The sequence below is a fragment of the Crocuta crocuta genome, unplaced genomic scaffold (genome assembly GCF_008692635.1).
Source record: "Crocuta crocuta isolate KB4526 unplaced genomic scaffold, BGI_CrCroc_1.0 scaffold269, whole genome shotgun sequence".
NCBI classification, from domain to species: domain Eukaryota; kingdom Metazoa; phylum Chordata; class Mammalia; order Carnivora; family Hyaenidae; genus Crocuta; species Crocuta crocuta.
The window spans coordinates 427,711-454,512 of NW_027533257.1; the positions used below are offsets into that span (position 1 = coordinate 427,711).

Sequence of the window (26,802 nt, forward strand, 5' to 3'; positions counted from 1 at the left end):
ATGTCAAACTTGGGACAATTTGACTCCGATTTTTACCAATCTAATTATACTATTGATAATCAGGACCAGAGTTCTGAAGATTCTAATGCCTATGGAAATATTTATGCATCTAGAGGGTAAGTATGCTTTCATTTTAAGAAGACATAATATTTTAACAATGGAGGGCTTCCTTAGGGAAAGCCAAAGCTCTTTCCAGTATATCTTGGTAAAATACCCAAGAAGAAATGTCAGGAAAGGTCAAGGAAATTAATTCACTTCACCGCAGGTCCATTTATAGGTGGGTGGCTTGTCTCCTGTTTTCAAAATATCACTTGACAGGGAGCCTGAAGACAGGCCCTGGACAGAACAGAAAACATTGTCATTTTACATGATATTTTCTGGACACTGATCAAGAAATAGATTTTATTTAATTAATAAACATTTATCGAGTGCCTTTTTGTATCTTAGGAATTAAGAAGGATACTATGAACACAAAGATAAAAAAAGAAGTCCATAATCTTTTCCCTCATAAAATTTAGGAATTTATGTTGTAGAGAGGGTAATTATATATACAATTATAATACAGTGTGAAAGCTCTTAACTGGAATTAAAATAAACATATTTTAGATTGTTAATTATTTGAGTTGATAATTTAACTTGAGTTGAAAATAAAAAAAGACTAAGAATTTAGTATGTACCCTTCACTAACTTAAATAGGACAAAGGCATTTAGGGGAAGAAGAATTTGGTTCAAGTTCTGGCTCTAGCCTTTGTTCTTTGTGATATTGGGAAACACTTGAACTTCCCTGAGTGTCATTAACTAAATAAGGGCATTAATAATACCTACTTCATGGAATTACCATGAAGAACAGTTGTGATAATCTACAGGAAATTGTGTTGTATTATAAAACCATAAAATAAATATTAGGGTTTTTTTTTTTCTGTAACTATAGCTAGTCACATCAACGGACACTTTATTGTCTAAAGTCATTTAAACTTAACGGTATATGTTTATAGAGTTGCTTCTTAGGATGTTCTTTTGTGAGTCTAGATTAGTGAATTATAAGAAGGGTCAGGCCTTTCAGCTTTCAAGATAACTAACGGTTAGTGAACTCTTAGTGTGTGTTAGGTACTGTTGTGAGTTGTACATAAGTTAGCTCATTGGATCCCCAGACAGTCCTGAGATGAGTGCTGGTATATTTCCCCACTTTACTTATTTTTCCCCAGTTTTACTTATGAGAAAACAGGGACCCAGAGAAATTCAGGAACTTTTCCAAGTTACACAGCTAGTAAGAAATAGAGTTTGGATTTTAGTCCAAGGTTATTGATTAGACCCATAACTAAGGTGAGCATATAATTTATTATAAAATCAAGACATTTTAAGGGTAAAATCCATGCCATAAATAATAATGATGATACAATAGGATTCAAACTGGACTATCTTAGGTAAACTGGGATATGTGGTCACTATTTCATTCCAACAAGTTTAGGCCAAATATAATCACATAAGAAATATTTTTAGTTTATTAATTCTTGAGTGTATTTTTCTAAAAGCAGATAAGTACCTTGAAAGATCCAGATGAAGGAGGAAAATATAGAATAAATACAACAGGTAATGGTAACTCTTCTATTCCAACTATGCCCGGGACAGCTTGGAAATTGTTTCCCCTGGCTGGTCACTCCTGATGACATAGACAGATAGGTGCTGTTTTCTAGCTACTTCCTGCCGAACCACTACTCCAAGGCAATAGGGAAAGGTATTAGTATAAAATGTTTTTGAAACTGTAAAAGTTTAATATCTGGAGTTTTATCTCATTCACATCCCTGTTCTATGTTATCCAGCTTCAGTCAGGTTACCATAAGCATTCCTTAATATGAAAAGCAATCTATACCACTCCCTCCGTCCCTCTCTCTGAACATTATCAGGCAAATTAAGATATTTTTAAAAATATTTATTAGAAAAATAGGACAAAAGAATAGAGTTGTAGAGAATTGGCTCTATCATTGCAGAATCTACAGAAAAAGAACTTGATTTTCTTTCATTTATGATTTACACTTTGGAAGGCCAAGAAAAAGTATTTGGTGTCAGAAAGTGTTAATTAGGCAGAGGGAGTCACTTGAACATTAATTAAGGTGTTACAGGATGCTAACTCAAAATACATAATCCAAAATGAGAGCTATCTAACAGGATTTTTCTGCTCTGTTCTCCTACTTTAGTAAAAGAAACTAGTCACCTTCTGTTTATTTTCTCCCTTCTCTTCTCCAGTTGGAATAAAACACCTGGGTAGTATCTATAGTCTACATTTTCAGACTAAACTGAAAAGCCCAATAAGAGTGATATAAAGCTTTCTCCTTATGCAGGGACTCCTGGACCACAGCTTTCTTCCTGCCAACACCACCCAATTTTCTTTCTCATTTGATTACACATATCAACATTGCCCAGAAATCAAGATGACAAAGAGATGGAAATTAACATAACCAAATGAGAAAACTCAAGATTATATTATATTAGGTTGATGGCCTGGCCAGCTTCAGTTGCTTAGCATTTAAATCCAAGTCCTGATTTTGCTACAGTAACATTTAAATTCCAATCCGCACTGCAAGTCTCAGGAATTAGAAAAGGGCATATTAGCTATGGTAGTTTTATGAGGTACATAAAACATGGAGTCAAGTCAGTGACTTACTAGTGTACATCAAACTCCAGAGATTTGATCTTTTATTCATACAGTGAATAGTTCAATTAAAATACACCCCAAATCACAGTAAAGATGCTGACCATTCTGGCAAAAGACACAGGAATCCAGGGGATAGTTATAATCAGTTAGTCTCCTCTCTGTCTCTGTTCACCCCTGCCCCCATTAATGGGAGCTTGCTCACTGGAATACTCATCTGAAAGCTGGTTGACTATGCTTATTAAGACAATAAAGATATTTATATTTAAAACAAATTTTCTTATTTTATAATAAACAAGAAGGAGTTTTCTCATTAAAAAAAAAAAACTATTTACACAGGGGTGCCCACGTGGCTCATTCAGTTAAGCGTCCAACTTAACTCAGGTTAACTCACGGTTTGTGAGTTTGAGCCCTGCGTCTGGCTCTGTGCTGACAGCTCAGAGCCTGGAGCCTGGTTTGGATTCTGTGTCCCCCTTTCTCTCTGTCCCTTTCACACTTGTTTTCTCTCTCTCTCTCTCTCTCTCTCTCCCTCAAAAATAAATAAACACTAAACATTTTTTAAAACTATTTAGTCATTCAGGTAGGCATTATTTCCAGTCATCTATATCCATCTATCTAGGCTATATTTTCCAGCTATATTTTCCCACTATATTATATTTCTATTTTTTTAAATAGAAAATCTATTCAAATTATTTAGAGCAAGAAATAGATACTTATGCAGAAAAGGTGACAACAACTAGAAAACTCCCTATGAATGTTTTCGTAGGGCTTTAACAGACTGAACCCCAGCTTTTCTGAATCCCCAGACCTCATCTTCCTCTAGAGTGTCTAGCATAGTTAGCGGCACTGCCAATGGCACAAAGTCACTGGCATCCACTGGCTCAGCCAGAACCTGGGAATGTTGTATAAGTCTGCCCCTCTGCCACCATCCCCCAAACCATACTGCCATCCAACTGATCCTGTATATTTTGTACTGACCAAGATTATTTATTTATTTGTTTGTTTGTTTATTAAGGTTTGTTTATTTATTTATTTTGCAAGAGACAGAGACAGTGCAAGTGGGGGAGGGCCAGAGAGAGAGAATCCCAAGCAGGCTCCGGACTGCCAGTGCAGAGCCCAGTGTGGGGCTCAAGCCCACAAAGCCATGAGATCATAACCTGAACTGAAATCAAGAGTTGGATACTCAACCTACTGAGCCGCCCAGGTACCCCTGTTCTTACCTAGAATATTTAGAATGCTTCACTTTACTGGCTCAACGGGAGACTTACATAGATAAATTGATTCTGGGAGTACAGATCAAATGTTTTTAACCAGCAGGGTATTTTCATTATAGATCTTTCCTACTATTGTCTCAGGCTGTTTCATGTGATAGTATTGCAAATCCTGAAACCTTCATAGTCACAGTTTTTTGGAGGCATGCTGTGTCATTTGGGTCTAGGAAATATACCTATACTTGAACATTAGTTAAATGTGCAGTTAGACTTTCAATGAATTGTACATATCTGGGGATACATTTTTTTCCACCTAATTTACAATCTAACGCTCCATATGGCAGTGGGAGTCAGCTCATCATCTACATGCCTTCTGGATAAGACTGACAGAGGAAAGCTGCTCAGGAGACTGTCGTGATGGTAGTCCATACCTACAGTTTTGGAACAATGAAACTTTTAGTAAAATTTGTAGCTAGTGACTATGTAATAGGACACAGAAAACATATTACTGCAATCACAAAAATTTATCACTGAGTCTTTTTTTAATGCTTATTTATATTTGAGAAAGAGAGAAACAGAGTGCGAGCAGGGGAGGAGCAGAGAGAAAGGGAGACATGGAATCTGAAGTAGCTCCAGACTCTGAGCTGTCAGCACAGAACCTGATGCAGATTTTGATCTTACGAACCATGAGACCATGTCCTGAGCAGAAATTGGACATTCAACTGACTGAGCAACCCAGTGCCCCTTACTGAGTCTTACCGATGATCTTCTGTTTTTGTCTTGGAAGGTGAATGTTAAGTCCTGTTGCCTCAGAGGTAAAATATTTTCCCTAGCTGCAGACTGTGCCTTAACACAACATTATCCGTCTGGAGACTAATTGGAACTTTATAAACCCAGATGTAGATGGTGAAAAAAGGAAATACAAAAGAAGTGGTGAAGATACAGAGGGTTTTTAAATAAACCAGGGGTGTAGCCACTGCTTTATTGCTTAGAGACAGAAGGCCTGACATGCATGTAGTGGAGACTCTCCTGGTAGGAAAACACAAGACTGGTAGGGTGTTGTCAAAGTCAGTTTGGGTGTTTCCAGAAAACCAAAATGGTAACAAGCTAAAAATGATCAGCATAAAAAGCCTCCTGGCCTCCAATTAATGTTGTTTTCTTTGAGGAAGAGGCAACTATTTACAAATAGAGAAGAGGCTATTCCAGGATGTGTGGAAGGCATATAGAATGATGTAGTGTAAGCCTCAGGAAGAAAACTGCATACAAATACTTAGCTAATGCTTATTGATCATTTTTTGTGTGCCCAACACCATTCTAAGTGCTTTACTTATTTCAGCTAATTTAATTCACAATAACCTTATGAGTTCGATTATTATTTTATTATAGAGCACATATTTTATGACTTGGGTATATTGGTAGAACAACCTTGATCCCTGTTAAACTTTGATACTAATTGTATTTTTTAAATTGGTTCTTATTGGTTCATACTTTTTGATGATACGCAATGTTATATTAGTTTGAGGTGTATAAGGTAGTGATTAGATAATTCTATATATTAAACTATGCTCATTAGGATAAATGTAGTTACCACCTGTTACCATGTGTTATTACAAGCTTATTGACTATATTCCACATGCATTACTTGTCATCTCTGTGACTTATTAATTTTATAACTGGAAGTTTATAGGTTTTAATCCTCATCACCTATTTTCCCTATCCCCCACCTCCTCCCCTTGGGTAACCACTACTTTGTACCATGAGTTCTATTATTATCCTCATTTTACAGATGAGAAAACTGAGGCACAAATGTGATGTAATTTGCTTAAGATAAAGAAACTGGGATTTGAACACATGATTTAACTCCAGAGGCATGTTTTCTAACCCCTTGGTTTGGGATAAATTCTATCATTGGACTATTTCCTCAAGAGAAATGCAATCCCACACAGTCAGGAAGCAAAAGAAGAGTCCTATGACTGAGAATGTTGCCAGTTTTTCTAAAGGAATCTTTTGCAGTCATCTGACAGTTAAGCTTTTATTTAAGTATTTATTTTTACAGGAAGAGGAGATATCTGCTAACAAAGTTAATGTTTAAACTCTACCAGCCGGAGTCCAGTGGTTTTTTTTTTGGTCTAATTTAGTTGACATTTGTTTCATCTGGAATAATGTGCTGAGTTAGAAATCATCAAATTTCAATATGCATCTTCTCATAGAGCTAATTAAGATGCTGTGTAATCAAGGAGAAAAGGAATATTTTGTTGATACACTCTGCACAACTCCCATTGCTATATGGAATATAGATAGGATAGAACCTTACCATCTTATGTGTTGGGTACACTAATTTAACTCATGAGGTTGCCTTTAATAGGTTAATAATTCAGGGCTATGGGCTTAATAAAGCAATTAGGAAAATGTCCAGTCCATTCTCCCTGAATGACTTTCATGAAAGAATAGTGTAGGCTTAAAAAGTGTGACTGAAAATATAAGAGAACTATGTTAGCATAGTCATCAGAGTTAGCACCATCTAGTATAAAAGGATAATGCTAGAAAATGTGGGATTAAGTAAACATTCAAGATATATGGTTAAGAGTACACTTATCATGATGAGCACTGAGTAATGTATAGAGTTGTTGAGTCACTATAGGATATACTATATGGTTATGTGAAATTAATATAACACTGTGTTAACTATGGAATTAAAATAAATAAGTTAGTAAAAGAAAACAGAATGTGTGGTTAAATAAAATTATGGTCCACACCAATTTACAGGAAAAAAAAGTCCTAAAACATGAGAATTGGGTTATTTACAGAGTTTGTTGGGTAGAACTGTGGACTAATAATGCACCCATATTAATATTGCTTAGATTTTATTGAGATGTAGTGTTAAATGTCAGAGTCAACATGCACAAAGTTCAAAAAAGAGAGAATTTTAATTCACATAGTGATAGGAGGTGACCACGGTAATTTTTGTTAGATAAAATATTTTGAGGTTTCCTTTGTAGGACAAATTTTGAAATTATACTTTCTTAAATAAGTGGTGGGAAAATTTTACTATTATGCCAAGGACAAAAGAGACCAAGTTCCTGATGAAGAAATTTTCTGGATGAAGGAGCAGAGAGGGAGGAAAGAAAAAGAGGATGGGATTTAGCTGGTAATGGGCTGCTTCTTCTTCTTCTTCCTCTTCTTTTTTTTTTGGGGGGGGGCAAAAGGTTTTTCTCTTCGCAGGGATTGGGTCAAGGTAGCCAGTCACCTATGCTAAATTCCCCCATTCACAGAGATTGCTTTCCAGGGAGTAATTGTAAAAGTTATCTTTTCTCAAGCCTGGTTAATCACACCTGGGTATGGGTTTCAGTTTACAGTGAAATAGCCTTGGTTAGATGCTGGTCCATTAGGTCACTTTATTTTACCCTTTTATTCTACATTAAAAAACATATGGATCATGGGGGGCTTTTATCAACAAGCATCCCCTTCAGATTATTATAATTCATTGCTACCAGTACTTTTTTAAAAAAAATAAGTTTATTAATTTTGAGAGAGCACATACATGAGCAGGGGAGGGGCAGAGAGAGAGGAAGAGAGAATCCCAAGCAGGCACCATGTGGACACAGCTCCGATCTCACAAACTGTGAGATCATGACCTACACCAAAATCAGAGTCGATGCTTAACCCACTGAGCCAGTTAGGCACCCCTTTGCCAGTCATTTTGATAGTGGGGCTATTTTGCTGAGAAAAGAAAAAAAAATATTCAGAAGATGCCTCATGGGCAAGTGAACAATAACAGTAATCAATATATGCTGTTGGGGATTCAAGAAGTATTGCACCAGGTTCTGGCCATAACGAGCTTACAGCTGAGTTAGCAAATGATTAAATACACATATCTCTATTTTGATAGCTTTTTTTTTTTCAAGGGAAGGTTATTTTCTCTGTCAGGCTTACTTGTATAAGGGAAGTTGAATATGTTATTCTTAGATTTCATATTAAGATTAATGTTGGAAGGAAAGTACTAAAAGCCATTCTGTAAATATTTTAACATGAAGAGATCAAGGAGCTCCAAAGTTCAGAATCCTGCGCTGTATTTTTAGCTTAACTTAAGGGGCTTTGATGAAAGAAACTTAAGCATGTTAATAAGGAAAACTCGTTATGTGTTTCCCCTTTACTTCAGGTAAAAACAGTTTTAAAGATCAAATAACCTCATATACTCTCCTTTTTTCCTTCCTTCTTTTCTCTAGCTCTAGTAAGAAGTTATGTATTAAGAGTGTTGTTGGCCATGTGTAGCAACATGGATGGACCTTGAGGGTGTTATGCTGAGCGAAATAAGTCAGGCAGAGAAGGACAAATATCATATGTTTGCACGTATAGGAGGATTAGGAGGAACTTGACGGAGGAACAAGGGGGAGAAGAAGGGCGGAAATGGTGGGGGAAAGGGAGAGAGGCAAACCATGAGAGACTCTTGAATGCTGACAAAAACTGAGGACTGATGGATGTGGGGGGGAGGGGGGTGATGGGCATGGAGGAGGGCACTTGTGGGGATGAGCACTGAGTGTTATGTGGAAACTAATTTGACAATAAACTATTTGTAAAAAAAAATAAAAAAATTAAAAAATAATAAAAAAAATTAAAAAAAAAGAGCGTTGTTTTCCAGGGTGCCTGGTGGCTCAGTCGGTTGAGCGTCTGACTTCAGCTCAGGTCATGATCTCATGGTCTGTGGGTTCAAGCCCTGCATCAGGCTCTGTGCTGACAGCTCAGAGCCAGGAACCTGTTTCAGATTCTGTGTCTCCCTCTCTCTCTGACCCTCCCCAGCTCGTGCTCTCTCTCTGTCTCAAAAATAAATAAACATTAAAAAAAAGAGTGTTGTTTTCCAACTTTCTCATACAAATCATGAAATAATAAATAAAACCACGGTCAAGGAAGTATTGAAACATCATGTTTCAACAAAACTAAATTGCAAATTTTGAAAGAAGGACATTAACCCAGCCATAGAATCCTTTTAGTTAGTTACTCAAAGATAATTCAGTTGGCAGTAATTGTCCGAGAATGACCAGCACTAGAAAGTCAGTTTATGTATTTGTTTTTTCTTATAAATTGACTATACTATTAAAATTGTGATTTTTGCTTTTGCTTCCACAGATTTGTAGGGAATGTCATGTTTGGTTATTGCCCCTGAACAAAGTGAAAAAGTAACATTTTATCAATGGGGAGAGATGCTGGGACAATTTCAGTTAGGAAGCNTCTATTTCCTTATATATAAAATGGGATTAAAGCTACAATTATTACCTTAAAGAGTATTAAGTATGTGAGAATATGTGAGCAGAAAGTGTCCAGCACATTGTACATAATCAATAACTGTTAGTTGGTATGGATCCTTCTTCTAGAACCTTCTCATGACCAGTTACTTCATTTCTTTTTATTATAGTTAAATTTTAAGCAAGTTATTTCCTTCATTGGTAAGTATTCATAAAAATTAGGAGAACTCATAGAAAGAAAATTGTAGTTTCCTCCCGTGATTTGTCATGATATCCTTCTCTGAGATATTTATAAATCAGTATTTTCCTTTCTCTAGACAGCAAGCCAGTGAGCAGCCCCAGCCTGCCTTTGTCCCACAAGAGATGCTCATGTCATCAGGTTACGAGAGACAATTTTTCCAGCCAGCATCCAACCCAGATTATTATTCACAATCTTCTTACATTGACAGTTTTGATGAAGAGCCTCCTTTGCTAGAAGATAAGTTAAGGGAATGTTGTTAATATGTGTACGGCTAGAAGAATAATAGCAATAATCAGCACGTAATGTGCACTGTCAGCATGCTGCATACAGTGTTTTATGTTTGATTATTCCATGTTTAAACAAGAGTCTGCCAAACCAAGGTGCTTAAACCGCTGAAAGCTTGTCCGTGTGGCGGGGAGGGGGGCGGGGAGGAAGTAGATCTGTACTATTGCCATGCTATTACTGCTGTTTTTAAATGTTTCTTCAGAGTGTTAGAGTGCAGACTCCCGTACTGTGTGTAGACAATAGTGAACATGTCTTTTAGCAGAGTGGTTATAGCAAAGTAATGACCTTTCCACCCCAGTTGACTTGTATCATCTCCTATGATGCCTAGGAGCCAAGGGGACGATTTCTGAATGTTCTTTTATTGTCAGGGATACAAGCCAGTTTTTCTTCTTCCCTGGCTCATATGAGCCCCCTCAGCTCAGCTAAGTATGGCTAAGTGGAGAGGAATATGATTCCGGTAAATACCACTGTTGGTGGCAGAAAACCAGTGGACCCTTGCAGTTGAAGATCTCAGGAATTTCAAGGAAGGTTCCAGCCATTGATTATTATTATTTTTTAATTCAGCCACACTACATCTGCTGCTTTTGCTCTTGGAAAAATCAACATGATGCTAGAAGCATAGACACTAGAAAATTAAAACTCAAGTAGATTTAAATTTAAGAGCCAAGGAGAAATATTAACAGGTTAACTATTATGCCCTAACCCCTTTATATGTAGTCAAGTGAAAAGGGATAGATTAAAATTCCCAATATTTTACATCAAAAGGTAAGTGTCTGTCTCATATAAACACAGCCAATCACTTGGTAGTAAAGCATTCTTTCTTTGCCTTCAAAATTTAAAAAGGGTGAAAGATTTAAACCACTTAGAAAGGCACAGGGGTGCCTGGGTGGCTGAGTCAATTGGGCATCTGACTTTGGCTGAGGTCATGGTCTCACAGTTTGTGGGTTTGGGCTCTGCGTCCAGTCCTGTGCTGACAGCTCAGAGCCTGGAGCCTGCTTTGGATACTGTGTCTCCCTCTCTCTCTGCCCCTTCCGCGCTCACACTATGCCTCTGTCTTTCTCTCAAAAATAAACATTAAAATAAGTTTAAAAGAAAAGCACAGAAAATTATGTAGTAGACTTGTTGGCTCTTTAGAAGCCAGTTAGATTTGGGAATCAGTAATGTTTACGCAATTCATTCTAGTTTGCCTCTGTAATAATAATCAACACCTGCAAGTTATAAGCTATCCTCATTAAACATTTTAATTGATTCAACCAACATTACTACCTTAAAAAATGATCATTTGTTATTATTAGAAAAGTTATCTATATTCAATATAGAAATGTTAAAAATACAGAAATGTATGAATAAAATTATGAGAGCCACCTAAAATTTTGTCTGTATGACATGACTACCATTAATGATTTGAAGCATTTTCTTCCAGCCTTTATTCAATTTTTCTGAGTGTGTGTTTATAAAATGCATATATATAAATATTTTATATATGCATATATAAATTTAAGTATATATGCTCAAAAATGAAATGCTATATTTTGAATATGTATTTATGAATACTCAAAAATGAAAGATCATACAATGGCTACAAAGTTTTGTATTTTTTTTCTTAATGTTTATTTATTTTTGAGAGAGAGTGACAGAGACAGAGTGTGAACCAAGGAGAGGCAGACAAAGAGGGAGACATGGAATCTGAAGCAGGCTCCAGATTCTAAGCTGTCAGCACAGAGCCCAACACAGGGCATGAACTCACGAACCACAAGATCATGACTTGAGCCAAAGTTGGACGCTTAGCTGACTGAGCCACCCAGGCACCCAATAAAGTTTTGTACTTTTTAAAGTTACCTTTTGTCAAAAGCATTTCTATGCATACCTTCTTTAAAGTCATTGAATATTACTTGAAAATATGATATAGATTGGCTTCATGATATTTTGTCATATAAGAGTACTATAATTTAAACTCACTTAAAGTTTGCTTCTTATAGTAAGTAAGGCTTTGGTGAACACCATAGTTAACAACTTTGGCCTCTACAGAGTTGTCCTTGGGATAGATCCATAACAGTGGAATTACTGAGTCAAAAGATATTTACATTGTCAAACTGATCTAGAAAAAGGATGACCTACTACACCATCATCATAGTCATGAGATGTCTTAGTTAATTTAATGGGCAAAAAGCAGTACTCTGTAGTTAATTGTTGGTTACTAAAATAGTTAGACATTTTTTTTCATGTCTATTGACTGTTCTTCCTGTTTTTCTTATTCTTTGTCAGATTTTTTATTGGAATCTTAATATTTTCCTTTCCTTGTTTATTTATAGGGATATTTGTATGTTTTTAAAATTATTTTTATTTTTTATTATTGTTAATCTTTTAAATATATTTTTTTTAATGTTTTATTTATTTCTGGGAGAGAGAGAGACAGCGTGAGCAGGAGAGGGTCAGAGAGAGAGGGAGCCACAGACTCTGAAACAGGCTCCAGGCTCTGAGCTGGCAGTCAACACAGAGCCCGACGTGGGGCTCGAACCCATGAACCGCGAGATCATGACCTAAGTGAAAGTCGGACGCCTAACCGACTAAGCCACCCAGGCGCCCCTAAATATTTATTTTTGAGAGACAGAGACAGAGCATGAGTGGGGGAGGGGCAGAGAGATGCAGGGACACAAAATCCAAAGCTGAGCTGTCAGCACAGAGCCTGATGCAGGGCTCAAACTCATGGGCTCCAAGATCATGACCTGAGCTAAAGTCAGACACTTAACTGACTGAGAGACCCAGACACCCCTAGGGATGTTTGTATGTTAAGGATATTTAATGATTGCCTGGAATATGTGTTGCAAACATTCTTTTTTCTAGATGGTGTTGGCCATCTAATTTGCTAATAGGAAATTAAAGTATATTAGAATTTTAATATTTATGTTTTCAAGTCCACAGTATTTTTCTTGGTAAATTTTCTTTCTGGTTGTATTTTTGTTTAGAATGTATTTCTCCAGCTCTAGGTACTATTTATATCCTCTTGTATATTGTTAAAGTTTTTAATCATCTTTTTGTTTTCCACTTAAAGTTTTTATTCAATAAAAATTATTTATGTTAGTATGTAAAGTAGGATTTGACCTTATTTTTATCTTTAATGATTAACCAATTTTTCCTGTAACATTTATTGAAAATAATCTTCTCTTTTCTACTTGTCTAAATGTATCTGTTGCGGTATTCTAAACTCTAATGCATCCTTCCTTAATGTCTTCTCAAATTAAAATAGGAAATGCACTAGATTTCCCCTCCTGCCTTACGCAGCTTAGAGAAAATTCTTCAGTTTTTTTTTCTTTTTGTGATTATCCCCACCAAATTGCTAGTGTATTATAAGAGATTGCACCTAATATAATTCTGAATTTTGAATCTATGAGATTTCTAGACTCTGATTCAATATGTTCCTCAGGCTGGGTGACTGAGATCCTTTAGCCTCATCTGTCTCAAAGATATGAAAAAGCCATAGGCAGGGTTTCTAGGATAAGGTAATAAATGGTATTTGCTAGTTTTTATGGAGCATACACCAAACAGCCTATAACATTATGAAGCTATAATAATTAACATCCTTGCACAAAAATATGTTATCTGAAAATGTGCTTGTTTATTCCTTAAATACTTTGTTGTCTAAAAGACTCATTTGGTGGTTTTATGTAAGAATGATAACTTTTGCAATTTGATAATGTACAATCAATATGTTAACAAATGCATCTTGAAGAATAATAGTCAATTCAAGTCTGTCAAACCAGAAGAATTACGGTGATATTCAGTACTTATATATGTAGCGCAGCCTGATGTTTATACTTGAAAGGCCAGTGCCACAATTTGCACATAAAAACAAGGATATTAATTCATTTTTACAGCATATGTATCATATACTTTGCTACCACTAGATGACAGCAAAACAATAAATTTTACATTCAAATTTCACAATAGTTTTATCTTTTATCTTTACAACAAGGTATTTTATTAGGATATCTACAATTAATAAATACTTACAATCTCATTTGCATACCTTGCAATAAATTTGGAAACAAAATATTATGGAGATATATTTTAGTAGAAAACTCATAAACTCTTTTTTGGAATGACAGTATGTAGCAGGTCTTATGTTCATTCACTGGTTAATGACTTGATGTTGAAACATGTGCAGAAGTTAATTATGCCATCAAATAAATGTCTAAAATCAGTAGTAATGTCTCATAAAACATTTTTCATCTGAGTTTCATCAGGAGTAATTGCTATGCTTTTTGAGGAAAAAAGGTATTTTGAATTAAAGGCCACTTTGTTGTGGTAAATACTGAAAACATATTGCTAGCATAAATGTCTTAATTGAAAATAAAGTTTGAAAACAACATAAAGCTTAGGTGGAATTAATTTCAACCATAATATTTCTTAAATTTTAAAATCTGCTAACTTAAAAAATCACATTAGATATTCTAATCTCATTAGAATGTCACATTAGACATTTTATAACCTCTAAGCTCATCTTCTCCAAAGTGTGTGTTCATTAAGAAATATATAAATAACAGTATGATAATAAGAATGGAAGTTGAAATGTACATGATTTACTCACCATTAACCAGTCAAATTCTTTTTCAAACTAGGGATGGAAAGTGTCAGCCTGAATGTAAAATGAGTGAAAAAATATCTTTCTATCCCAGTGTAGACCAATGTCTGGCCAATCTTTTGAAAATGTCTAGGTCCCTGTTAGAGCAAGACCCCTCTTATGTCTTGGCAGTCATTAATAGTCCATCTGGTATTCTATATATAGAATGTCAGATATGCAAGATGTTAGGTGTTATGTGCTACTGTAAAAGAAGTTGAACTATGCCCTATATCTGACTGAAGACAGTTACTAAATCCTAGGAAGATAAGTTGAATGCCATGTACAGATGATTTGGGGGAAAATCCTTCACATGGGAGAATTGGGCTCAATTCAAAAAAAATACAGCCATTATGAAATGATGCACATTGAGACCCATAGCTATATTATTAAAAGTAAGGGGTTTTTTTGTTTTTGGTTTTTGGTTTTTGGTTTTATTCGTTTTGTGTGTGGTGTGGTGGGTGGGCAGGCACGTGCACTTGCCTTTATACCAATCTCTTCCTATTTTTCCCACCCTCAGCCCCTAGCAACCACTTTTCTACTCAGTTTCTATGCGTTTGCCTTTTTTGTCCTTCATTTAAAAATCCACATATAAGTGATTCTGTGCAGTATATGTCTGTCTTCATGCCCTCAAGATTCGTCCATGTTGTTGCAAATAGCAGGGCTTCCTTTCTCGTGAGTGAATACTCCATTATATGTATGTACCATGTATGATCATATGTATGATAGATCTATCCATTCATTCATTGACTGAAACTTAAATTGTGTCCATATCTTGGGTATCATGAAAAATGCTGCACTGATCATAAGAACGTAGATATCTCTTTGAGATCCTGTTTCCATTGCCTTGGGATATATATCCAAAAATGGGATTGCTGGGTCAAATAGTAGTTCTATTTTTTTTTTTTTTTCTTTTTTTAAACTGGCCAGGTTCAGTGCTCAGGTCAGCCTCTGGCTGCCATACATTGCTGCCCTGGGGACAGATCCACTGGGCTCCTTGCTGTAGCCACCCCTGCCAGGAGCCTGTGCCCTCCAGCTGTAGGGAGATCTGTGGCCAGCCTGGTCTGGTGAGCAGCCACAGTGGGAGCAGTGGAAATACCAGAGCCCTATTTTTTTTTTGTTTTTTGAGGAACCTCCATACTGTTTTCTATAGTGGCTGCATGAATTTACATTCCCACCAACAATGCACAAGGGTTCCCTTTTTTCCACATCCTCACAAACACTTATTATTTCTAATCTTTTTTGATAATAGCATTCTGACAGGTGTTAGGTGATATCTTATTGTGGCCTTAATTCAAATTTCACTGATGATTAGTGATATTGAGCTGATATTCATGTACCTGTTGGCCATTTGCATGCATGTCCTCTTAGGAAAAATGTCTATTCAGGTCCTCTGCCTAGTTTTTATTTGGATTGCTTTTTTAGGGAAGAAAGCATGGGTTCTTGAGTCAGATTCTTCAGTGCTGAAACATAGACTTCTGTTACTAGTTCTGTGACTTTGGAAAAATTACTATTTCAAAACCTCAGCTACCTGATGCACAAAACAGGAATAAAGTAATAGTACTAGCTTCATTACATGTCTGGAAGACCAAAGCATACAAATCTTGTACAGCTCACAGCAAAATTCAGTGCAAGCATTCAATAGAAAACATTTAAGTCTTTTTAGTTGAAATGCATGTTCTTTACAGTAGTTTGTCTCTAGTTTTTCTGGATCTCTACCTTACTCTTATTCAAATTTAAAATGATAGAAGGAGGGTAGCCAGCTTGATCGTTGGTTCTTAAATAGTAAAGTCATGTTCTTCTCCTTTTTGAATGTTTTTTTCTACTCAAGATACATCTTAAAGTTTATAGATGTGGTGAGAAAAGAAACTAATGGGACGTCAATATTTATTTCTGTATTCAGTGGATGTCAGATGCCTGGGTGGATTTGTTTTGTTTTTCAAATAAAAATGATGTAAGAGGAGCAGAATCTAGCAGACAGGTCTGTGAGGTGGCAGTCAGAATTATTTAAAAACAAGGTATTCAGGAAAAATACTTATTTCTAAATTAGTTTGGACTCATGGACACGGAGTCCCACAGATTTTGGATATTTTATTCTATCACCACCACTCATAAAAGGGAAAGGATAACTTGTCTCAAGAATTTAATCTTTGAGTACATAGACTCAACCACAATAGCACTGACCTTATTAAAATATGGGTGCTAAAAGGAGCCATTCTTGCTTTCTCCTCTGTGGGGTTTTAGGCAGTGAGTGCAGAACTACTCTTCCCATCAGGCAGGGTGGAAGTAAAATCACAGATCTGGGCTAAATATCTTCAGTTTAGGTAATACTGCTAATGGAAAAATTATATCATGTTTGATATAAGCATGATATGATTTCAGAAGTATTATCAAGGGAAAATAGGGAAAGAGGAAATATGTAAATTGGCAATAGAATAGGACCTTCAGTCTGTTAGCTACCATTTTATTTTTTTTACTGTAGAACATCTGTTTCCCAATTTTCAGACTTTAAGCTTATATTTAGTGTGAAAGGCAGGGAAATTTTTCTTTCATGTAATTATTTATCTAAAATATTTCTTTTAGCTCATTGGGAACAGAAAAAAATCTGTTTTTTTTAATTTTTGTTTTTGAATTACTCTATATCACATAGAACTTTAGACTTTGAAGACACAAAGATCAGCTTAAAGTGCTAAGTAAAAACAATATTATTCACATTTATAAAATATTTACAGTACCTCTTTTTTTTTATTTTTGCAGAACTTGGAATTAATTTTAACCACATATGGCAAAAATCCTTGACTGTGTTAAACCCCCTGAAGCCAGCAGATGGCAGCATTATGAATGAAACGGACCTCACTGGGCCCATCCTGTTTTGTGTCACTCTGGGAGCCACCTTACTTCTGGTAATAGACAGCAGCAAGCACCAGTTTTTAATGTGTGCCCTTCCAAATGTCATTTTTTAAGGACTCTTTGTTAATACAGAAGAAAGTGTGTTACTTTTTAAAGTGTAAATCTTAATTCATCACTACATTTGTTTGTTTTTGTTTTTTGGTGAGGGAGATGTAGTTAATTGAATCATGGAGACAAAGTAAAACTACCCTCAAGTATGACAACAGATAAAATACACATGTAAGCAGAATTTCAAAACTCAAATCACTGAGCAAGTTTTCAACAAAGCAGGAGATCCTTTATGTCTTTCTTGTTATCAAGATTGTCAATCTGAAAAAGTCGAAAGAACACATGGATTTGGGAAATATAGTCCCAAATTTTATTTCTTGTTTTCTGTGACATTTCTATCGTGACACCACAAAGATCCCTTCTTTTTGCTCATCATTTTCTTTGCTGAGGTGTATCTCTAGAATATTTCAAATACTCTGTAAGGTATGAGATGAGTCTCCTTGTTTCTGGTTAGGTTGTTATGAATGTATTAATTTGAAATGATAACCAATAATTTGCTTATTCAATCTGTATATTTCTTAATTATTTTAGTTTTCTGCTTTTTATGAAGACATTTTTTCCCCTGAATTTACCATTTGTCTGTTATATAGGCCTCTTTCATTCTTTAAATCTAGGAGAGATGATATTGATTCATGAGAGAAGTAAAGAAAAACATATTTCCACCTAAGATAAGTTTAGAAGCCATTCTAGCTCATAATTTAGAAAAATGTTTCATTTTTTAAAAAAAGGAAAAAAAGAGAAAATGAGAAAAGGCCTCTGATTTTAAACAAAGGAGATAATGACCATACATTAAAAACAGGATGTAAAAGATGATCAGGCCAGTCTGAAAAGTATAGTTTCATTAAGGAACAAAGAAATAAACTTGGCAGGAGAAAGAATATAGGAAATTAAAGGTACTAGGAAAAGCCTTTAAAATAACTATTTAGTCCACTTTTCCCTCTTAAAGCTATACACTTTCTGTAATTGGTTTCCTCAATGTAGCTACAATTCTCAAAATTAGATGTAAAATGTATTTGCAACTAAGTAAATTTTCACTTTGTATTTACTAATTGACTTTATGCCAATCAAAATACTGATAGAAATCTAGTTTCTGCATAATGATGTGGTTAATAGTCACATCATATTTATCCAATAGAATAGTATTACTGATAGCATCTTATTTCTTCCTTTGAACTATAGCAACTGCAAGTACTCAAGTACTCTAGAAATCAAACATTATATCAGCTAGAGTTTTAATTTAGTCTCCAACTTCCCTTCTGTCTTTGTCACAGTAATTTGATAATCTTAGCTACACTAGGTAAGACCGCATCAATTAATCAAATAGTCAGAAATAATCCATTTAATATATTAACCCATATTTTCTTTTTCAAGTGATTTATAAGTATAACAGCTGTTTGCTTTCTGTAGAAAATATTACCATTACCATCCCTCAAAGGAAAGCGTTATTCCTATTAAGATCTTTTTGGGGATACATAATGTTAGTTATAATTATTTAAATATCCTTTCTTTTTTTTTGTTTTGTTTTGTTTTAAGTACAAAGCAATATAGCCAAAAAAACTCAACTGGAAGTGAGAAAATTGTATCTACCCTTAACATAGCCTCTAGGTATGATCTTGAAACTTCTGTTCCCTTTTTCTAGGCCTTCCTTTCTTCATTTTGAAGACAAAAAAAAAAGGTTTTTAAGAGATTTCTTAAGATTCCATTCAGTTCTAAAATTTGTGGGGAATATGTGAAAATGCATATTTTCTGAAACTTTTTAGGCAGAAGTTATCAGTTTAATTTTACTATTAGATGTGGTTACTTCAGAGCTGGTTCTGATACATAGAGCCATAAGAACCAAAAACAGTATAGATCATCCAAGTATATATTAATGAAGTCAGATTCCACTCAGACTCCATTTGCTACCTAACCCTGCCCTGGATATATAGGGTTAAAAGGTAAAGGAGAATTTTGTGGGCTGGTACATGCATTACACTAGAGAAAGCAGAACTAAATCCAAAACAATATTCCATTTGTTCATTCATGGTCACATACTTATCACTTTTATAATGTATGTGGACATAAAGCATGACACAGTATCTTTTGCGGCCCTTCTTCGTGTTGTAGGAGGCAAACCAAAAAAGGCAGCTTCAAATAGTTAACATAAACTTAATTTTACTTATTCTTACTCTCAAAACTATTTTCACTCCCAAAACAAGGAAGATGAGTGGCTCATCTATGGCTCCATTTAATTTTTCTGGTAGATCTAAGAGTATGATCTGGAAAAGGAACATGCATGACCAATGTAAAAGCATAATCAGAAGAATAGTATTTCAAATCAAGATAGTAATGAGAGTGGGACAAAAAGGACCAGAAAAGTTTTAAGATTAAAAAAAGGGGGAACATTTATTTTCCATTTCAGTTACAAGCCCTTTTTAGAGAAACAAATTTTTAAAATGGCAGTGGCCCCTGCCAAATGTAATTACCACTTAAATTGGGATAAACTAACAAGAAAAGAGATGAAGAGAGAAGTCAGTAATTGATATCGAAAGGGGCAATTTTACTATCAGATTAGTTATATCCACCCTCTATTTACCCTCCCCCCCATTTATAAAAATGCTTGGGGTCAGGAAGGTATACCTCTGTGTTCTTTGCATGTGGGGAAGTTTGCTTTCACCATTACAAGTTTCCCTACCTCAGAATTATCTCCTCCAATCAAAATATCAAGTAGAATCTTTCTCTAATACATGAAAGTGATTTGAAATTGTCACTGTTTTCCAAGTGAAGCAAAGTCACCCAATAAAACAATGCATAACTGATGGGGTTTTTTAAACATGTCTACTAGCATTATCAGCATCATTTCACAAAAAAGCCATGAGAATACAAAAGTTACTCAATAAGAACTTATTATGGCTAATGCAGGAGAGAATTCTGCAAGCACAGCCCAGGGACATTTTGTGAAAGGACTTACTTTGTAGTGACCAATCTCCTCAACTGTGCAGAGGAAGAAGAACTCAAAATTGCTAGACAATTTGGAACATTAAAATGGTCAAAGCATTCTCCATTAATTAATTGCAAAGTAAATACTTCTTTACCCTGTAAATACCTTTTTACCATAAAGACATAAAGACTTTATTGATAACAGCCATGGAGAAGAAAACTAACAGTTAAAAAACTCACTCTCTGAATTTACCAGATCCTTCATTGTTTTGCATAATTCTCATGAACACCAGAGTCAACCTATTCAATATTTGTCTAGAATTTCTAATCAGCTTAATGTAAATATAAAAACTAAATGCGTTCTTTCCTGGGGCTTTGGCATCCTCAGGTAGCAAACATTAAAATATCCCCTGTTGAATCAGTAGGAGACTGTGACTTTCCCTGGGTGACTCTAATGGGAATATTTCTGCCTCACAGTCCCTAGTGTCTTGTGGGCGATGACTGTTTTTATGAGTCCTCAGAAAAATCAGTGTTGTATCCTCAGCGCTACTGACTTCCTTTAACAGTACTTAATTTATGATTCATTATCAGTTGGTTTATACAAACCAGCTTTTCATAACGTATGTTCAGTTAAACTGGTAATAGGCCTTATGAAAACAAAGGATTCTGTGGTCAAATAAGTTTGGGATATGCTAGGTTAAATAAGGGTAAGCAAGTCCCACTATTTTAAGACATGTTAGAGCTCCTCTAAATGTCCAGGATCTAGTTTTAGAGCTAGACTTCCTAGGTTGAAAGCCAACTTCCATCACTTAACATTATTTTACTTTGGGCAAGTTACTTAGCTTTTGTGCACCTTAGTTTCCTCATGTGTAAAATGAGTATAATAATGGCACCTAATAAGGTTGTTGTGAGAATTAAATAAGCTAATATACATTATATGCTTAGAATAAGTCCTAACATAGTAAATCCTATAGATATTGGCTAACACTAATAATTTGCCTGGTAAAATCTTCAAGACTAAATTGGAATTTTTTTCATTAATTTATTCATTCATTAATTATGCAACAAATGGAGAAAAATATATTCTTACTTATGTCTTGTATTTCTATTAGGTAATCAATGATTTAAAAAAAAACTAGAAAATTTTCATCTTCTCTGTGGCTTGCTTGTGCCATCCCAAGTATAGTTGGGGATGTTTGTTTTCAGGACCTGAATTCATATGATAGCCAGTTTTTTTTTTTCCAGAATGCCCAGTCTCCTGATGACATGGAACAGTGTTGAGCTGATTGATTCTAAAAGGCTCTCCACTTTGTTGATATTCCAATTTCCTCTTGGTGTTTCTTGTGTGGTTCTAATAGTTTTCTTACCATTCTTTCAGGCAGGAAAAGTTCAGTTTGGTTATGTGTATGGCATGAGTGCCATAGGCTGCCTAGGGATTTACACCTTACTGAACTTGATGAGTTCTTCAGGGGTGTCTTACGGCTGCGTGGCAAGCGTACTGGGTTACTGCCTGCTCCCCATGGTCATCCTGTCCAGCTGCGCCATCTTCTTTTCACTTCAGTAAGTGCCTGTGTGTGCCGACTGCCCCCACATGCACAGTCATCTGTGAAGCTTGCCACACCCGTGGAGTAGTTAACCTCTTTCAGGTCTGGTAGTGGCATGGGGGAACTCTTAACAGCTACACACAGATTCAGGGAAAGTAGGTCAGTTTGGACTCAGGTACTGTTCTTATTTGGATGATTTAAATAATAAATACAATCAGGTTATCTTTGAAACGCACTTTGTAAGTTGTCTCATTCTTCAATATGAACTATTGTCCGGAGTAACAGAACAACTGCAGGAAATTCACTTGTTTGGTTTTGGAAGAGTGAGTGCCTGGTGAACACTGACAAATTGCTTCAGTTCCCAGGCACTGTGCCTTCTAGGCAGGAAGCAACTGTTCTTTCTCAGCTGGGCTCCTTGCAGGGAAAAATTCCCAGGAACCCTGATGATGATATTTATGCTAGAGAACTTTATAGCATTTATATTCAGCCAATAGATTTTTTTCTCTTTTTACTTCCTGGGCAGATAGTATTTGCAATTCAAAACTGTTAATGAGGATCCAGTAGGTGTGTTTCTGTTGAGCACTTTCCCAGGGCATAGCACATCACTGAGCTGGTTGGGGAGAGAAAGTAATTACATAGTCCTTTGTCCCCTACATGCCCTGAACCCAATAAACATTTGACATTAGTGCTCATTCTTCCACATTCAAAGGAGGCACAATTTGCATTTTTTTCTTGGATGATGCACATTTTAGGTTATTAACACTATATTGGATGGTATATTACATGAAGAATTCACCAATGCCAAAGATAGGCATTTCAATTTCGCTTAGATATCTCATATAGTTTTTTTCACAATATTACTGAGAATGACTTAGTTGGGAATGCATCTTTGTTTTAATATGGTCTCATTTTTAATTTTTGTCAATGTTTAGTTTTGAGAGAGAGAGAGAGAGAGGGAGAGAGAGAGAGGGAGATGGAGTGCAAGTGGGGTAGGGGCAGAGAGAGAGAGGGAGACACAGAATCTGAAGGAGGCTCTAGGCTCTGAGCTGTCAGCACAGAGCCCAATGCAGGACCCAAACTCACAAACCATGAGATTATGACCTGAGCTGAAGTCAGATGCTCAACAAACTGAGTCACCCAGGTGCCTCAATATAGTCTCATTAAAAAATATTAATGCTTATTTACTTTTGACAGAAACAGAGTGTGAGTGGGGGAGTGGCAGAGAGGGAGACACAGAATCCAAAGCAGGCCCCAGGGCTTGAACCCATGAACTGTGAGATCATGACCTGAGCCGAAGTTGGACACTTAACCAACTGAGCCGCCCAGGGGAGCATTCTTGAGAATAACTTAGAGCAAACACTTAGTTTATCAGCAAGTACTCAACATTAAAGAAAGAGGAATATTACAGAAAACGGACACCTTGAATGTGTAAATACAATGTGAGTTACAGATATACTTACTGAGTCTTATCCATGGAAAAATGCCACTTTTTGTATATCATGTTCTTTAGCAAGCTTTCCCATTTATTAAGTTGTTTGATATAGACATTTGACAAGTTAATACAGTGTTTAGTTCTACAACTTCCATTTTGTTAAGGTTTTTTTTTTTTTTTCAAAAAATGCTATAATGATTTACCATTTAAAAATTTTAAGTTTAAAGCATTATTTCCAGCAAAGTTGAGGTTTGGGGCATCTCATATGACTTCATATTATTAGGGGAAAGAAAATAAAAATGGAAACATTTGAATTTTGAGAAACATCAGAAGTCTGGACCTTTAATCATTAGATTTTCAGTCTGAAATTATAAAGGATGATTTAGAAATCTTTTAAATTATGTTAGAGTAAACTATCTGACCTCAAAGACTATTACACTTAATTTTCGCTTTCTAGCATATTACTATATCATTCGAATCAATCCTATGTAATTTTACACTTTTGTTCATAAAAACCTGTATATTAAATCAACCTATAAATTATTCCTAATAGACGTTATTTAAACCAAGGAATATAATATTCATTAGAGTACATTTTAAATACTTTTGTTTTTATTTGTAAGGCATTATAAGCTACATTGTAATTTTTCAATTGTTTATCTTTTGTTCAGTTTTGAAAAGTAAATATTTTTGTCATTCTTACAAATAATAAACAAAATTCTCAACTTAAGATTATACCAAGATTGAGTGAGACAGTGTGAGCTGATGGTGAAAGGAGCGATGGTGCCAGTAGGAATTAGGAGATCTTGACCTAAAGTCCATTTTACTATGCAGTTTTCCTCATGTCACTTCACTGATCTAAAGCTGGGGACTACATATCTCTGGATCTTTCCTAGCTCTTATAGCTTATTTTCTAAATAATGCATTCTGTTTTGCACATAAGGAAAGAAATTCATACAGTTCCTCAGCCTCATTCTACAAATGGAGATAGTAGTTACAAATATTGTACCATGGACATTTCAGAAGCAGCTCTGATTCAATAATCTCTTTTTCTCTTGGCATAAGATGATCATCTCTTTTGTCTTTGCTGTAGGGGAAGCTTTGGAACTGTGTTGGCTCTGGTCATCATTGGCTGGTGTAGTCTCTCAGCTTCCAAAATCTTCATTTCAGCCTTGAACATGGAAGGACAACAGCTGCTCATTGCCTACCCTTGTGCTTTACTTTATGGACTTTTTGCTCTCCTCACAGTTTTCTGAGGAGTATTTGAGATGGTGGTTCAAGATTCTGTTTGTTTCCTGTTCACGTTATCCTGGAAATGTATTAGCATTTAAATTTGGTGATGTGGTTGGTTTCTGCTTTATGGCTATTGAGAGAATAATAAGCAAAGAGACAAAACAGCACTTAAGGATGGTGTTCTAATAATTTGTTTGGTTTGAATGATGTTTTTGCTTTTCGTTTTGATACATTAAAACATTTTAAAATACTTTAAAATGAAAGGGGATATAGTTGTTATTATGGATGGACCCTGCCTTTCTCAACAGATCTATTTTTAAGAAATTTTATGTACATAAAATCATTTAACGACTGCGTAAAGTAAATCAATGGTGAGCCTTTTGAGAAACATTCATGACAATTCAAGCTGTGTTCCTGTGGTGAAGATCACATTGTCCAGTACCTTTGGAGAACTGCAGGAGAGGGTTATATAGGGTTTTATTTACCTGAGAACTCAAAGAAGCTCCTGTTTTTCAATTCATTTACTGTAGCAACTGTTTTTTGGTCCCATTTGAACAATGCACTAATTCACCACTTCCGTCTTTCTTGGTTTAGATGCCATGGTCCATTATTATAATTTCTTTCTCTCATGTGTCCTCAGTAAACTTACCATTTGCTCTCTAAGTATACAAATGTGATGAGAGGAAATCCCACTTGTCTCACCTTAATTATATTTCTATATCTTAAATGGCTCCACAGTCCTGCCTTTTGAATCCTACTACATTACCCTGAGGAATTTGTTTTCACACTTTCTGAGATGATTATATCACACCATTTCTTCACTGCTCAGATCTCCTTCCTCATTTCTCACTGTTCGTTGGTGACCTTTCTTCACGTTTTGTTGAAAAATTAAAACATCCAGAAAAAAAGTGCTGCATCTTTCTACCACCAGATCTACCAGCCTACATGCAGCTTTCATATGTGTGTGTGTGTGTGTGCATGTGTGTGTGTACATACAGAGAGAGAGTGTGTGTGTACACAAACACAAGTGTATTGTACATTCTCTCCTGACACTGTCTCTTCTCACAACCAGCCTTTCCACCTATGTAACTAATGTTTTCCTCTTGTCTATTTAAATTCTAATTCTAATTCCAATGTGTAGGGGTTTATCCTACACCGCCAAACAATGCTCCAACACCAACTAGGTTCCTTCCAATCTGACTCAGTTCTGATACTTTCTGCCTGGAGTTTCAGATCCCATGGGTTACAGGCTCAGTCCCACAAGTCTGCTCTCAGCCTCCATTTCAGATGCCAACTGCAAATCCAAGTTGTCACCTCTATTTCTGACCAATTAGTTATAGATTGGAGGTTCCAATCACCTCCTCCTTGGGTATGATTAATTTTTCTGGGGCAGTTCATAGAACTCAGAGAAGCATTTTACTTACTAGATTACCAGCTTATTATAAAAGGATATAACTGAGGAACACCCAGGAGGAAGAGTTGCAAGGAACGTGGAAAGGACACAGAGCCCCTGTGCTCTCTCAAGGGGTGTCATTCTCTCAGTAACTCCACAGGTTCACCAACCCAGAAGCTCCCTGGTCCTTTTGAGTTTTATGGAGGGTTCATTACATAAGCATGATTGATTGTCATTGGCCATTGGTGTTGAATTCATTCTCCAGCCCCTCTTTCCTCCGAGGAGGCTGGGGAGTGGGAAGGACTGAAAGTTCAACTCTCTAATCATAGGCTTGGTTCCCTTGGCATCCAGCCCCCAGTCTGGGGAACTCTCCAAAAGTCACTTTATTAACATAACAAAGGAAATCTTTTTTTTTTTTAATTTTTTTTTTTAATGTTTTATTTATTTCTAGGAGAGAGAGAGAGAGACAGCATGAGCAGGGGAGGGTCAGAGAGAGAGGAAGACACAGACTCCGAAACAGGCTCCAGGCTCCGAGCTGGCAGCCAGCACAGAGCCCGACGCGGGGCTCGAACCCACCAACCGCGAGATCACGACCCAAGCGAAAGTCGGACGCTTAACCGACTAAGCCACCCAGGCGCCCCACAAAGGAAATCTTTAAGAAGTTTCATGGGTTTTAGGAGTTTTGTAAAGAAACAGGGGTAAAGAAAAATGTATATTTCATATTATAAATTACACTTTCATACCTGTCATTCATATCAGAACATAAAGGTTTCATTATCTCTTATCTTAAAAATAAAAATCCTTTGATTCACTACCACTTTCCAGTTCTGGCACATTTCTGTAATAAAAATCTTTGAAAGAAGTGTCTGTTGTCTCTCCCACCACCCATTTTCTGTCTTACAGTCTAGCCAAGATTCATTACCCTATTCATCAAGACCACCTTTGTCAAATCAACAATAACATCCATATCTCACAAATTCCAGTGGTCAATTCTCATCCATTTTATTTGAACTCTCACAGGTATTTGATTATCCTCCTCATCAATTTCCTCCTGCCCCTGTGCCAAAGCAATTCTTCA

At 35.9% G+C, this 26,802-nt stretch overlaps 1 protein-coding gene across 1 annotated transcript; it reads left to right on the top strand.

The window, feature by feature from the left end:
• On the top strand, window positions 1-24,493 carry YIPF7 (Yip1 domain family member 7). Its single transcript, XM_077746519.1, is given in 5 exon segments — window positions 1-116; window positions 9,419-9,594; window positions 17,003-17,148; window positions 21,501-21,682; window positions 24,192-24,493. Coding segments are annotated over 5 exon segments (783 nt in total). The 3' UTR covers window positions 24,355-24,493.
• The last annotated feature ends 2,309 nt before the right edge of the window (window positions 24,494-26,802 follow it).